Here is a 14,818-nt window from a genome sequence, read left to right as displayed (position 1 = left end):
ACACATCTGAAAACAGTTTTGCTCGTTACAGAAGCTACAAAACTGACCTTCCTTTGAGCAGATTGAGTTTCTGGAGCATCACATTTGTGGGGTCAATTAAACGCTCAAAATGGCCAGAAAAAGAAAACTCTCATCTGAAACTTGACAGTCTATTCTTGTTCTTAGAAATGAAGGCTATTCCACAAAATTGTTTTGGTGACCCTTTTGAACGGTAGTGTATATATGTATGTATATATATATAAATAATCCGTTCATGAATGAGTATATCCGTTCGGCCACCGTGTTCAATGGAGAAGTCTGATCTACAAAATGTGCAGGCAGCATACCACTTCCCCTTCCAGCTGTCCTGGATGAACTGAAATGATTTTTTCCAATCATTTTGGAACTCGCAAGCGTACTTCTTCTTCTTACTCGTCGTCGCCATGTCTCTTCTTCTTTCTTCTGCTTCGTCTCTGTTATGTTTTTGGACATTACTACTTGCCGTAGTTATGAAGCAATGCATGATGGGAATCCGGATGTTGTGTGTCAGTGTATTAACGTGCCGGCTGGAATAAACACACGCTGAGAAATAGCTCCGTGCCTGCCTACTTTATGGGTTATAGATAAACCTATGGATAACGGAGACATATATAATGGTCTCCTTTTCAGGTGAGAGAGGACGCTAAAGGCAGTGCCTTTAAGGCACGCCCCCAATATAGTTGTCCGGGTGGAAATCGGGAGAAATTCGGGAGAATGGTTGCCCCGGGAGATTTTCGGGAGGGGCACTGAAATTCGGGAGTCTCCCGGGAAAATCGTGAGGGTTGGCAAGTATGACTAAGACAGACACTCGTAAACATGTTAGTATTTTAGCTAATGCTAACAACGCTAGCTTCAATACATTACAATAGCACGTGCAAAAAAGTACCGGATTTGTTGCCCATCCTTAATAGCGACCCCATTTATCTGTGTTTGTATGCTAGCGGCCCCGCCTCCACCCACAGAGATAAAGAGAGTGACTGACCGACAACGGGGCTCACTCCGTTTATTTCATTCCGATATAGATAACTCAAAAGGATATTTGCGGATTTTTTGATAGAAGTTTTAGGAAATATCAGTAATGGGATTAAGGAACAAGTGATGAGATTTTGGGGGTGAGCCGGATCACTGTCTGGATTCAAGACTTTTTCAAAGAATTCTTTACTATCGGGAACTAGGACCTGGTGGAGGTCTGCCTTCTCTCGATGCTTTACTAATTGTAGACGAACTCCACTGTGGCAGCCAGAATTTTTACTTGTGTGCTTTATTTGCCGTGTATTTCTGTTTTGTAGCCACTTTACAGTTGTAATATTCAACGCACTAATAATGTACCGAAGGGGGAATTGTATTCTTTTCAAATCTTTTCTTCCTCTTACCGTTCAGGTGCCTGCTCATGTTGCATTTACTGGCGAGTGTCACACTCGGGGGCCTAGTGGTTAGAGCAGACCTGGACATTCTACGGCCCGCGGGCCACAGCCGGCCCTTTAAGCGTCCCCGTCCGGCCCGCGTGAGGCCAATCACAAATTACAAAATAAATTTTAAAAAGTATGTATGTCGAGTGTACAATACAACGGTGCTGCTTTTGTTTTGAAAAGCGTTATTTGTATTACTTCCGTGTGGACTATGCTCGTGCGCGATTGTGAGTGAATGTGAACAGCGGCAATCACAAATTACAAAATACATTTAAAAAAACATCTATGTCGTGCGTGCAATACAACTGTGCTGCTTTTATTTTGAAAAGTGTTATTTATGGGCGTAGGTCCGTGTGTAACCTGTGAGTGAAGGTGCACAGCGACAAGTGATGCCCGGTTACCCCCGAGACGCTAAAAAGAGAAAAGTTGATGACGAATGCCGTGTTTTCAACAAGACATGGACTGCCAAGTAATTATTTATTTACAGAAATGAAAGGTAAAGCCGTGTGCTTAATTTGTGGTACACAGGTTGCTGTGTTTAAAGAATATAATTTGAATCGCCACTACACGACGAAGCACGAGAAAAAATACCGGAATCTGTCTGATGAAGCGCGTGCAAGGGAGGCTGATGCGTTGATGGTAAAAATGCAAACCCAACAAGGACTTTTTGCCAAATTTCATACCCCCAGAGATGCAGTTGTCAGGACAAGTTTCACAAAATCGCCAGAAAAAGTAAGGCGTTTTCTGACGGAGAGTTTATTAAGGAGTGCTTATTGGACTCTGTTGCGCTGTATGCCCGGAGAAGAGGGGCGCATTTGAGAACGTGTCACTCTCCCGACGCACTGTAACGAGGTGGGTTGAGACCATCGCTGGAAACCATACCAACGACTATAAAAATGAGACCCATTACCTCTCTGCTTGACACTCAGCATCAAGGGTTGGAATTTGGGGTTAAATCACCAAAAATGATTCCCGGGCGTGGCCACCGCTGCTGCTCACTGCTCCCCTCACCTCCCAGGGGCTGATCAAGGGTGATGGGTCAAATGCAGAGAATCATTTCGCCACACCTCGTGTGTGTGTGACAATCATTGGTACTTTAACTTTTTAACTTAACTTTGGTTCATCCGCATTCTTCCTCATGTAAGATTAACAAGCTCAAAATGTCCCATTTCTTGTTCACTTTCCGTCTTGCTCTGCAATCTTTTTTAGAGTTTCAAAGACGCTCCTGTTGCAATCATCGTCTGTCCCCTTTTTTTTGGTGCCAGAATGATGGCAGTTATGAGTGGTGTGTCGGCACATCTTGATACTAGGTCGTTCTGACACCATATTAGGAAAAGGCGTGAGGCTCAGTAGCAGTGGGGGGTCGGTTGTTTGTACTGTATATGAAGAATTCAAAGACCTGCTCTGGTGTCTCGACAAAAACTTCAATGATATCCTACAAACAGTATCTCACAGAGTAAGTGCACCCCTAACCCATTTTTATGACAGCGCATCTCCACAGTTGACAGCACTATAAAAAGTAACGATTTAATATCCACTGACAATGAGTCAACACAGCCATTATTGTGTAAATGGTTAGCTGAAATGTGAGGTTTTTCTTAGATGTTGTATGCTAACCCAGTGTTTTTCAACCTTTTTTGAGCCAAGGCACATTTTTTGCGTTGAAAACATCCTACTAGGGGTGTAACGGTACGTGTATTTGTATTGAACCGTTTCGGTACGGGGGTTTCGGTTCAGTTCGGAGGTGTACCGAACGAGTTTCCACACGAACATATTAAGTAGCCGCCTAAGCTAAAGTCTTAACAAGCTGCTCCACTTCCTTCTGCCTCTGTCAGTCCTCTACACAGCACCCAGCATTGTCCCACCCACACAACCATCTGATTGGTTACACACACAGCGGTAACAGCCAATCAGCAGTGCGTATTCAGAGCGCATGTAGTCAGTGCTTAGTGTTTAGCAGGTAAGCATCAGGCTGCGGACTCCTCCCAAATGATAATAAACACCTCCCAGTCAACTACTAGTAACATCACTATGAGCCCGTTGACCTTCTAGAAATATAAAAGGCAGCTCAGCTCGCTCGCAGTCCTGGCTTGAGGTGAAGGCTAATTCGCTTTTAGCGTAACATTAGCTCATTTTGCGTTGTGTGTGTGTTACGGACAGCAAAGCCCTGTCTGTCTGTTATTTCACTTGACCTTTTTCTGTGTTGATTGAGCTGTGTTGAAGCAGCAAAAAAGGACATTGTGTTAAATGAAGCGTTTCTGTCTCTGATAGTTGATATAATAATGTAACTGCATCATAAAGCCTACATGAACTCCATGGTGTTCAGGGATGAATAGTCTCTCCTATTGCTATTGTACTATTTTTTCAGCTATAGTTCCATGAATCATTAGTAATGCAGCAGCCTAGTTTTGAATGGCAGGGTCCCTGCTATCACATGTTGATAAGAATATAACATTTACATAATAAAAATCAACTACAGGCTTCCTAAATGCTGTAATAAATTAAGCATGATGAGTTGACTTGAAACTGTTTATATGTAGAAGAAAAATGGGGTGAGTTTTTCCTTGCCCGTATGTGGGCTCTGTACCGAGGATGTCGTTGTGGCTTGTACAGCCCTTTGAGTCACTTGTGATTTAGGGCTATATAAATAAACATTGATTGATTGATTGATTGAAAAATGTTGTCATTTTATTTAATCTGAGCAACAACTTGAGGCAGTTTAATGTTGATTAACGTGGGCAGAATTATTATAGTGTTCCAAATGTTAAAAGGATAAAAACATTTTTTACAAATTTAGTAAATAAATAACCAAAAAATTGATATTTTGTTGTTTTCTTACTGTACCGAAAATGAACCGAACCGTGACCTCTAAACCGAGGTACGTACCGAACCGAAACTTTTGTGTACCGTTACACCCCTACTTACTACTAAAAGACACGTTTTCTTGTACAAACCCTGTTTCCATATGAGTTTGGAAATGGTGTTAGATGTAAATATAAACGGAATACAATGATTTGCAAATCATTTTCAAGCCATATTCAGTTGAATATGCTACAAAGACAACATATTTGATGTTCAAACTCATAAACTTTTTTTTTTTGCAAATAATCATTAACTTTATAATTTGATGGCAGCAACACGTGACAAAGAAGTTGTGAAAGGTGGCAATAAATACTGATAAAGTGGAGGAATGCTCATCAAACACTTATTTGGAACATCCCACAGGTGAACAGGCTAATTGGGAACAGGTGGGTGCCATGATTGGGTGTAAAAGTAGATTCCATGAAATGCTCAGTCATTCACAAACAAGGATGGGGCGAGGGTCACCACTTTGTCAAAAAATGCCTGAGCAAATTGTTGAACAGTTTAAGAACAACCTTTCTCAAGCAGCTATTGCAAGGAATTTAGGGATTTCACCATCTACGCTCCGTAATATCATCAAAGGGTTCAGAGAATGTGGAGAAATCACTGCACGTAAGCAGCTAAGCCCGTGACCTTCCATCCCTCAGGCTGTACTGCATCAACAAGCCACATCAGTGTGTAAAGGATATCACCACATGCGCTCAGGAACACTTCAGAAACCCACTGTCAGTAACTACAGTTGGTCGCTACATCTGTAAGTGCAAGTTAAAACTCTCCTATGCAAGGCGAAAACCTTTTATCAACAACACCCAGAAACGCCGTCGGCTTCGCTGGGCCTGAGCTCATCTAAGATGGACTGATACAAAGTGGAAAAGTGTTCTGTGGTCTGACGAGTCCACATTTCAAATTGTTTTTGGAAACTGTGGACGTCGTGTCCTCCGGACCAAAGAGGAAAAGAACCATCCGTATTGTTATAGGTGCAAAGTGTAAAAGGCAGCATGTGTGATGGTATGGGGGTGTATTAGTGCCCAAGACATGGGTAACTTACACATCTGTGAAGGCACCATTAATGCTGAAAGGTACATACAGGTTTTGGAGCAACATATGTTGCCATCCAAGCAACGTTACCATGGACGCCCCTGCTTATTTCAGCAAGACAATGCCAAGCCACGTGTTACATCAACCTGGCTTTATAGTAAAAGAGTGCGGGTACTAGACTGGCCTGCCTGTAGTCCAGACCTGTCTCCCATTGAAAATGTGTGAAGCCTAAAATAGCACAAGGGAAAGAATTCCACCTGAGAAGCTTCAAGAATGTGTCTCCTCAGTTCCCAAACCTTTACAGAGTGTTGTTAAAAGGAAAGGCCATGCAACACAGTGGTGAACATCCCCTTTCCCAACTACTTTGTCACGTGTTGCAGCCATGAAATTCTAAGTTAATTATTGTTTGCAAAAAAAAAAAAAAAGTTTATGAGTTTGAACATGAAATATGTTGTCTTTGTAGCATATTCAACTGAATATGGCTTGAAAAGGATTTGCAAATCATTGTATTCCGTTTATATTTACATCTAACACCATTTCCCAACTCATATGGAAACGGGGTTTGTATGTTCACTATTTTATTTAAGGACAAACTTACATTAAGAAACATATGTTTAATGTACCGTGAGATTTTTTTTGTTAAAATAAAGCCAATAATGACATTTTTGTGGTCCCCTTTATTTATATATAAAGTACCGAAAAGTATTGAAATAATTTTGGTATCGGGACAACACTAGTATGTATTGTATCTGCTGATTCTTTCATAGTTGTAAAAAATAAAAAAAGACCAATACCGATTAAAAAAGGTTGATACCGATATGTCAACATGCCAAATAACATCGCCGATAATCGTCCGATCTCTGATATACAGCAGCTCCAGTCTAAATTCAAAGGCAGTATTCCATTCTCGACACATTCCAGTCCATCACTTGGCGGGGACGTGTGGCCTGTCGCTGCGTGAGTCAGGCTTGCGCCATAAGGATGCGTTCACCCCCTGAAGCGTGTCAACACTACTTCTTGGCGGGAGTTCAATCAAAGCTCTCATGAGCGTGCACGCCCGCACATCTCCTCCCTCAGCGGGCGTCCCTCCATGTCTTTTGACAGGTGTCGCACCTCTGCCATTATGTGTGCACGCTACATTTGGCAGAGAACGCCCACTAAGCCTCAGCTGTCCGCCGCGCTACACAAACCGGCACCTACGCATTCTTTTTAGGGCTACTGGCAGTTCCTCCTTCCTCTACTTCTGTTAATAGCTTCTTCAGACCCCGCGTGTCGGAAAAACCCACACAAGCACACGCATGTGTTGGAAGGAAAAAAAGGATGTGAGATGCAACCGAGGTTGAGTGCGAGTGTGAGAGCCTCCCAGAGACACGGGAACAGCTGCTCACACGGTCACAATGTCTGGAACTGAGAGCGCCTCCATCCACAGAGGAGGTCTTCATGTGTCTCTGGTTCAGCCCGACTGAAATAGCTGGTCTCACAGTGAGTCATCTTCAGTGGCCCACAGGGAGCTCTGGAGTCATTGTGCCAACACACACACACACACACACACTCTTGTATTTGTTACCTTTGTGAGATCTCCGAAAAATGCCTTCCGCTTTAGGACCAGCCTTTATAGATATATAAAGATGTGTATTTTCAACATTAATAATATATACATACTATGCACATATAAAAAAAAAACTTGTGAAAAATGAGTTTGAATTTCCCAAGAAAAAGGTCACAATTTCACAAGAAAAACTTGGAATTTTGGCAGTATTATAATAAAAGTCGTCATTTTACTCAACGCAAGTCAAAATGTTACAAGAAAAAGTGAACATTTGTGCAATATTGTGATAAAAGTTGGAATTTTACTAAATAACAGTCGCAATTTTACAAGAAAAGCTTAATATTTTGGCAAAGTTATGGAAAGAGTCGTGTCGTTACTCGACAAAAGTCACAATTTTGTAAGAAAACTTTAAAATATAATATGGGCAATTAGGGATGTCCGATAATATCGGCCTGCCGATATTATCGGCCGATAAATGCGTTAAAATGTAATATCGGAAATTATCGGTATCCGGTTTTTTTTTTAATCGGTATCGTTTTTTGTTTTTTTTAATTAAATCAACATAAAAAACACAAGATACACTTACAATTAGTGCACCAACCCAAAAAAAACTCCCTCCCCCATTTACACTCATTCACACAAAAGGGTTGTTTCTTTCTGTTATTAATATTCTGCTTCCTACATTATATATCAATATATATCAATACAGTCTGCAAGGGATACAGTCCGTAAGCACACATGATTGTGCGTGCTGCTGCTCCACTAATAGTACTAACCTTTAACAGTTAATGTTACTCATTTTCATTAATTACTCGTTTCTATGTAACTGTTTTTATATTGTTTTACTTTCTTTTTTATTCAAGAAAATGTTTTGAATTAATTTATCTTATTTTATTTTATAATTTTTTTTTTAAAAGTACCTTATCTTCACCATACCTGGTTGTCCAAATTAGACATAATAATGTGTTAATTCCACGACTGTATATATCGGTTGATATCGGTATCGGTTGATATCGGTATCGGTTGATATCGGTATCGGTAATTAAAGAGTTGGACAATATCGGAATATCGGATATCGGCAAAAAGCCATTATCGGACATCCCTATGGGCAATATTATAATAATAATCTGAATTTTATTTGGCAATATTATGACAAAAGTTATAATTTTACATATATGTGGGCTCTGTACCGAGGATGTCGTTGGGGCTTGTGCAGCCCTTTGAGACACTTGTGATTTAGGGCTATATAACTAAACATTGATTGATTGATTGATAATTTTATTCAAAAAATGTCACTATTTTACAAGAACAACAAAACAATTGGCAATATATTATGATAAAAGTAATTTTATATGACAAATGTCACCATTTAGTATTAAAAGTAATAATTGTACATAAAAAAAGTAATAATTTTACGAGAAAAAATTGCAATATTACAGAAACAGAAAGAATTTGAGAATTTGTTCCCAATTTTATAATAAAAAAAAGTGGACACATTGTGAGAAAAAGACTGCTTTAGTTAAATGTAACAAAAAAACTTGTTGTGAAAAATGAGTTTGAATTTCCCAAGAAAAAGGTCACAATTTCACAAGAAAAACTTGGAATTTTGGCAGTATTATAATAAAAGTCGTCATTTTACTCAACGCAAGTCAAAATGTTACAAGAAAAAGTGAACATTTGTGCAATATTGTGATAAAAGTTGGAATTTTACTAAATAACAGTCGCAATTTTACAAGAAATGCTTAATATTTTGGCAATTTTATGGAAAGAGTCGTGTCGTTACTCGACAAAAGTCACAATTTTGTAAGAAAACTTTAAAATATAATATGGGCAATTAGGGATGGCCGATAAATGCGTTAAAATGTAATATCGGAAATTATCGGTATCGTTTTTTTTTATTATCGGTATCGTTTTTTTTGTTGTTTTTTTTTAAATTAAATCAACATAAAAAACACAAGATACACTTACAATTAATGCACCAACCCAAAAAAACTCCCTCCTCATTCACACAAAAGGGTTGTTTCTTTCTGTTATTAATATTCTGCTTCCTACATTATATATCAATATATATCAATACAGTCTGCAAGGGATACAGTCCGTAAGCACACATGATTGTGCGTGCTGCTGCTCCACTAATAGTACTAACCTTTAACAGTTAATTTGACTCATTTTCATTAATTACTAGTTTCTATGTAACTGTTTTTATATTGTTTTACTTTCTTTTTTATTCAAGAAAATGTTTTTAATTTATTTATCTTGTTTTATTTTATAATGGTTGTCCAAATTAGACATAATAATGTGTTAATTCCACGACTGTATATATCGGTTGATATCGGTATCGGTTGATATCGGTATCGGTAATTAAAGAGTTGGACAATATCGGAATATCGGATATCGGCAAAAAGCCATTATCGGACATCCCTATGGGCAATATTATAATAATAATCTGAATTTTATTTGGCAAAATTATGACAAAAGTCATAATTTTACATATATGTGGGCTCTGTACTGAGGATGTCGTTGGGGCTTGTGCAGCCCTTTGAGACACTTGTGATTTAGGGCTATATAACTAAACATTGATTGATTGATTGATAATTTTATTCAAAAAAATTCACTATTTTACAAGAACAACAAAACAATTGGCAATATTATGATAAAAGTCATTTTATATGACAAATGTCACCATTTAGTATTAAAAGTAATAATTGTACATAAAAAAAAGTAATAATTTTACGAGAAAATATTGCAATATTACAGAAACAGAAAGAATATGAGAATTTGTTCCCAATTTTATAATTAAAAAAGTGGACACATTGTGAGAAAAAGACTGCTTTAGTTAAATATAACAAAAAAACTTGTGAAAAATGAGTTTGAATTTCCCAAGAAAAAGGTCACAATTTCATAACAAAAACTTGGAATTTTGGCAGTATTTTAATAAAGTCGTCATTTTACTCAACGCAAGTCAAAATGTTACAAGAAAAAGTGAACATTTGTGCAATATTGTGATAAAAGTTGGAATTTTACTAAATAACAGTCGCAATTTTACAAGAAAAGCTTAATATTTTGGCAAAGTTATGGAAAGAGTCGTGTCGTTACTCGACAAAAGTCACAATTTTGTAAGAAAACTTTAAAATATAATATGGGCAATTAGGGAAGTCCGATAATATCGGCCTGCCGATATTATCGGACGATAAATGCGTTAAAATGTAATATATCGGAAATGATCGGTATCGGGTTTTTTTATTATCGCTTTCAGGTTGTTTTTTTAAATTTTGTATTTTTATTTTTTTAAATTAAATCAACATAAATAACACAAGATACACTTACAATTAATGCACCAACCCAAAAAAGCTCCCTCCTCATTCACACAAAAGGGTTGTTTCTTTCTGTTATTAATATTCTGCTTCCTACATTATATATCAATATATATCAATACAGTCTGCAAGGGATACAGTCCGTGCTGGTCCACTAATAGTACTAACCTTTAACAGTTAATGTTACTCATTTTCATTAATTACTAGTTTCTATGTAACTGTTTTTATATTGTTTTACTTTCTTTTTTATTCAAGAAAATGTTTTTAATTTATTTATCTTATTTTATTTTATAATTTTTTTAAAAAAGTACCTTATCTTCACCATACCTGGTTGTCCAAATTAGACATAATAATGTGTTATTCCACGACTGTATATATCGGTTGATATCGGTATCGGTTGATATCGGTATCGGTAATTGAAGAGTTGGACAATATCGGAATATCGGATATCGGCAAAAAGCCATTATCGGACATCCCTATGGTCAATATTATAATAATAATCTGAATTTTATTTGGCAAAATTATGACAAAAGTCATAATTTTACTCCAAAAATGTCACTATTTTACAAGAACAACAAAACAATTGGCAATATTATGATAAAAGTAATTTTATATGACAAATGTCACCATTTAGTATTAAGAGTAATAATTGTACATTAAAAAAAGTAATATTTTTACGAGAAAAAATTGCAATATTACAGAAACAGAAAGAATATGAGAATGTGTTCCCAATTGTATAAGAAAAAAGTGGACACATTGTGAGAAAAAGACTGCTTTAGTAATTAAAAAAATAAATAATTATATGTTTGTAATTGTTTTTTAATCTTCATTATTTACTTCAAGTTATTACAGTATGTCTCTATATACTTTTTTTTTTTTTTTTTTAATGAATTTTGGCCAAAAGAGGCGCATTTCAATTTGTTACACACATTTGTTATTACATGTGTTGGCCAGAGGGGGAGCACTTCAAATTTTTATACACGAGTTATTTCATATGTTGACCAGAGGGGGAGCACTTTTAAAACCGACACACAGTCAATTTGAAAAATTCTTCCTTTTTGGGACCACCCTAATTTTGACAAATGAGACATTCTCTATTAGATGCAATGGTTTTCTGTATTGGGACCATGATTTATGTGCTAACTTGTTCACACCTCCTCATATGGAAGGTACGTTTCCTTGTTGATGTCTCAAGAAGGGTAGAAATACAAGCACACACGCACACAAACGCCACAGCTTTCCTGTGGAGGCACTTGACTTGATTTCTGTCTGCGTTCACGATGGCAGTGAAGGTTCTTGCCGCAATTGATGCTTTCCATCCCCAAAAGAACAAAATGTACAGGCGATGACGCCCTCAAAAAGGCTACACATTTAAGGGGAACTGAACTTTTTTTTGGAATTTTGCCTATTGTTCACAATCCTTATAAGAGACAAGAAGACAAAAGTGTTTTTTTTGTATTTTAATTTGTAACTAGAAAATCCTGCAGAAATGTTGATTATTGAGAACTCCCAGATCCTTGTGTGGAGCTCAGCGAGCTACAAGGATCTGGCGACAGTCAGGTTACAAAACGGGTACACTTACAATCATCTGTGTTAACACATATCCATTGTGTAAATAAAATATATTTCAATGTTCAATCCATTTAATCAACATTTACCAATACAGTGTAACATTTTTGGACATCTAGTTATCTACATAATCAATAACATAACCAGTCAAGTTAAACATAAATGTGACATTTGTATAATTAAGTTGACAACTTTCAGATTCCATCGTAGTACTTTCAGATGGCACCAGCTGACTGCTCGTAATACACGGATTGCTCTAGAATGCAATTAAAACACTCACAAGTTGTCTTGTTCCATACAGCGAACACACGCCGACGTCTTGTTCACAAAAGTAGCCGCGTTTGTTCCAGTTGTGTTGTGTACACAGGAGGAAGGAGACGGCACAGACTGCTGGGATGTAGTTTAGCTCTATCTTTTATTTATATATATGTGTGTACATATATATATATATGTACGATATATAAATAACCAAAAAATAATATAATTAAACAAGGGAAATGGAGTGTGACAAATCCAAAGTGTGTGTGTGAGACTATGTGTGGTGATTAACTGTTGAGTGTTACCGGTAGTGTTGAGCAAGAGGCGGAGGATCAAGCGGGACAAGACAAGCTCGGAGGTCCGTGAGACAGGCAGGAAGTCGGGGCTATAGCGAGGCGTAGAAGGTCCGTGTCCAAGCGGGAGGTCGAGATCCAAGAAGTAGTCAGGGAAGCAGAGGGAACAAGGAAAAGACGAGACACACAGCTCGTCACGCGGGAACGGAGGTCTGAGGACAGGCAGCTACGTTCTGGCACGGGATAGCAGGTTGTGCAGGCTTATTAAGGCGGTCCTCTGATCAGCTTCAGGTTAGGGATGGGCGATACCACACTTTTAGGATTCGATACGATACCGATACTTTTTCTTGCATTTTCATCGATACCGATACCAATACCAATAATTTCCTATTGGCAATTTTTTGTCAGTCAAAAATATTATTACTATTGTTATTATTTAAGACAAATCACAAGACAAATACAGACCATTTATACCACATTTATTATGGTCAATATATAATAAAAGTTAAATTAAAATAAATAACAAATATGAAAAATAAATTAAATATTATATATAATAATAACTATATATTATATATAATAATAATTAAATATTAGGGCTTTCCAATTAACAGTCAAATCCGAATTGCAAGAAGCTGCAGTTATTTTTTAAAGTTTGTGATATAATTAGCAATTAATGAAATATGAAATAGGCTAATGTTTTCAAAATGTAAGAAATCATGTTACAGATTAAAACCAAAATCACATTCAATCATATATTCAAGATTTTCTTGGAAAAAAATAAAACTGTAATGCAAAGATGAAGAATCTCCAAATTGTATCTCTTTCTTATCTTGTTTTAAATACTCAAGCAATTTTCAACTAACAGTAAATTCCCCTGTGTGGAAATTATTTGAATTTAGGATAATCATTTAAACAAAAATATTCAGTAAACATTACTAAAAAAAAAAAAAACAATGCCTGTTTTAAGTCAACAATTGGACAACACTGGATATGCCTGGCTGCATCGCTGTCGGCTGGCTGTGTGTGTGTGTGTGTGTGTGTGTGTGTGTGTGTGTGTGTGTGTGTGTGTGTGTGTGTGTGTGTGTGTGTGTGTGTGTGTGTGTGTGTGTGTGTGTGTGTGTGTGTGTGTGTGTGTGTGTGTTGCACGTTGACGACGCTCATTGGCTGTCTCCTGTCACGTGACTGGGCCAGCTCTATACTCTGCCAGGTACAGGTGTGTCCCAGCTCTATACTCTGCCAGGTACAGGTGTGTCCCAGCACATAGTAACTTAAGTAAGTCATCAAAAACATCTGAAAGTGATGCTTGCACCCCCCACACGCCGTTTTTTGGTTTATATCGATACTTTTTTCAGAAAAGTGATGCCAAATGAGTAGCGTGTGAGTATCGATATATCGATACCACAGGATCGATACGCACATCCCTACTTCAGGTGTGCTGATTGCCGGTGATTGATCGCAGCTGCCGGCTGCAGCAGGACCGACACGTGCCTGGCGCGCTACTGGAAGTGCGCTCTTGGAGGTGCGCTCATCAGAGCGCACAGATGAGTGACAAGTTGTCGGGCAACGTACAGCACCGACCCGGAAGTATTGGCCCAGACGCCAGCTTGAAGTCTCGCGACAAACTGCTCTCTAAAATAGACCGGTAGCAAGTCTCAAACTTAGTTTCAAACTAAGTTGCCTGGCCTCGTACTGCTGTCACCAGAGAAGTTCATTCACCCGACAGAAAATGGGTGGTCGGACAGCAACTACTTTGTCTTGTTTGCATGTTAACCCATGTTCAGGGTGTCCCATTGTCACAACGTTTTGCACATGCAAGGCCTCTAACCGGACCAGATACTGGAAAACATTAGCTAGTCATTTATATTTGGCTACAGTTAGTAGACTTAAATAGTATCAGTATAAGACTCAAAAAGAGGAAGCAATTGGAAAGATTTCAATATGTGCGTCCTACTGAGGTTGATTGTTTCCACATACAAAAAGGGATGTGTTCAGTGTGTTAAAGGAAGTCTTTTCTGGTTTGGTCTCTGTGCAGAACTTTGCAAATATTCCATCAATGACTCTCTCTCTACTATGAGTTCATGCAATCAAACATTAGCAGATATTTATCCTGCAAAATATACTGCCAAATAATTAAGACTGTTCACTGTACTAGTAGGGCATCCTTGATCATTATTGACTCTCCTCCCAGGTCTGCACATGGGGGCGGGCAAGAGCAAGCCCAAGGAACCGGGCCAGCGCTCCATGAGTGTAGACGGCACCATCGGCACAGGCTCCGACAGCGGCCACTTCCACCACCTGAGCCCCGCCCAACAGACCCAAACACCAAACAGAAGCCCTGCGGTGGGGACCGGGCGGCGGGGCTACCAGGGGCAGTACCAGCACGCCCCCACCAACACTCCTGAGCTGGCTCTCTTTGGAGGAGTGGACCACACGGGTACTGTGACCTCGCCTCAGAGAGGACCTTTGTCAGGTAGGCAACACATCAAATGTTTGAGGTGTTCAACT

At 38.4% G+C, this 14,818-nt stretch overlaps 1 protein-coding gene across 6 annotated transcripts in view; it reads left to right on the top strand.

Annotated features, from left to right (window-relative positions):
* LOC133643351 (proto-oncogene tyrosine-protein kinase Src) overlaps positions 1-14,818 on the top strand; it is an 85,423-nt gene that overhangs the window by 22,602 nt on the left and 48,003 nt on the right. Inside the window, exons 1-2 of one of the 6 annotated variants that reach the window (XM_062037846.1) lie at positions 13,718-13,832; positions 14,502-14,783. In XM_062037846.1, coding sequence (XP_061893830.1) covers positions 14,510-14,783 — 274 coding nt within the window. In that variant the 5' untranslated portion in view covers positions 13,718-13,832; positions 14,502-14,509. Of the gene's footprint in view, positions 1-13,717; positions 14,047-14,501; positions 14,784-14,818 lie in introns of those variants that run through there. The other 5 variants (XM_062037845.1, XM_062037843.1, XM_062037848.1 and 2 more) reach the window with 5 other exon arrangements.

The sequence above is a fragment of the Entelurus aequoreus genome, linkage group LG26, assembly GCF_033978785.1.
Source record: "Entelurus aequoreus isolate RoL-2023_Sb linkage group LG26, RoL_Eaeq_v1.1, whole genome shotgun sequence".
NCBI lineage: Eukaryota > Metazoa > Chordata > Actinopteri > Syngnathiformes > Syngnathidae > Entelurus > Entelurus aequoreus.
The sequence above is the reverse complement of the archived record's forward strand: the minus strand, read 5'-3'. Positions and strand labels throughout refer to the sequence as shown.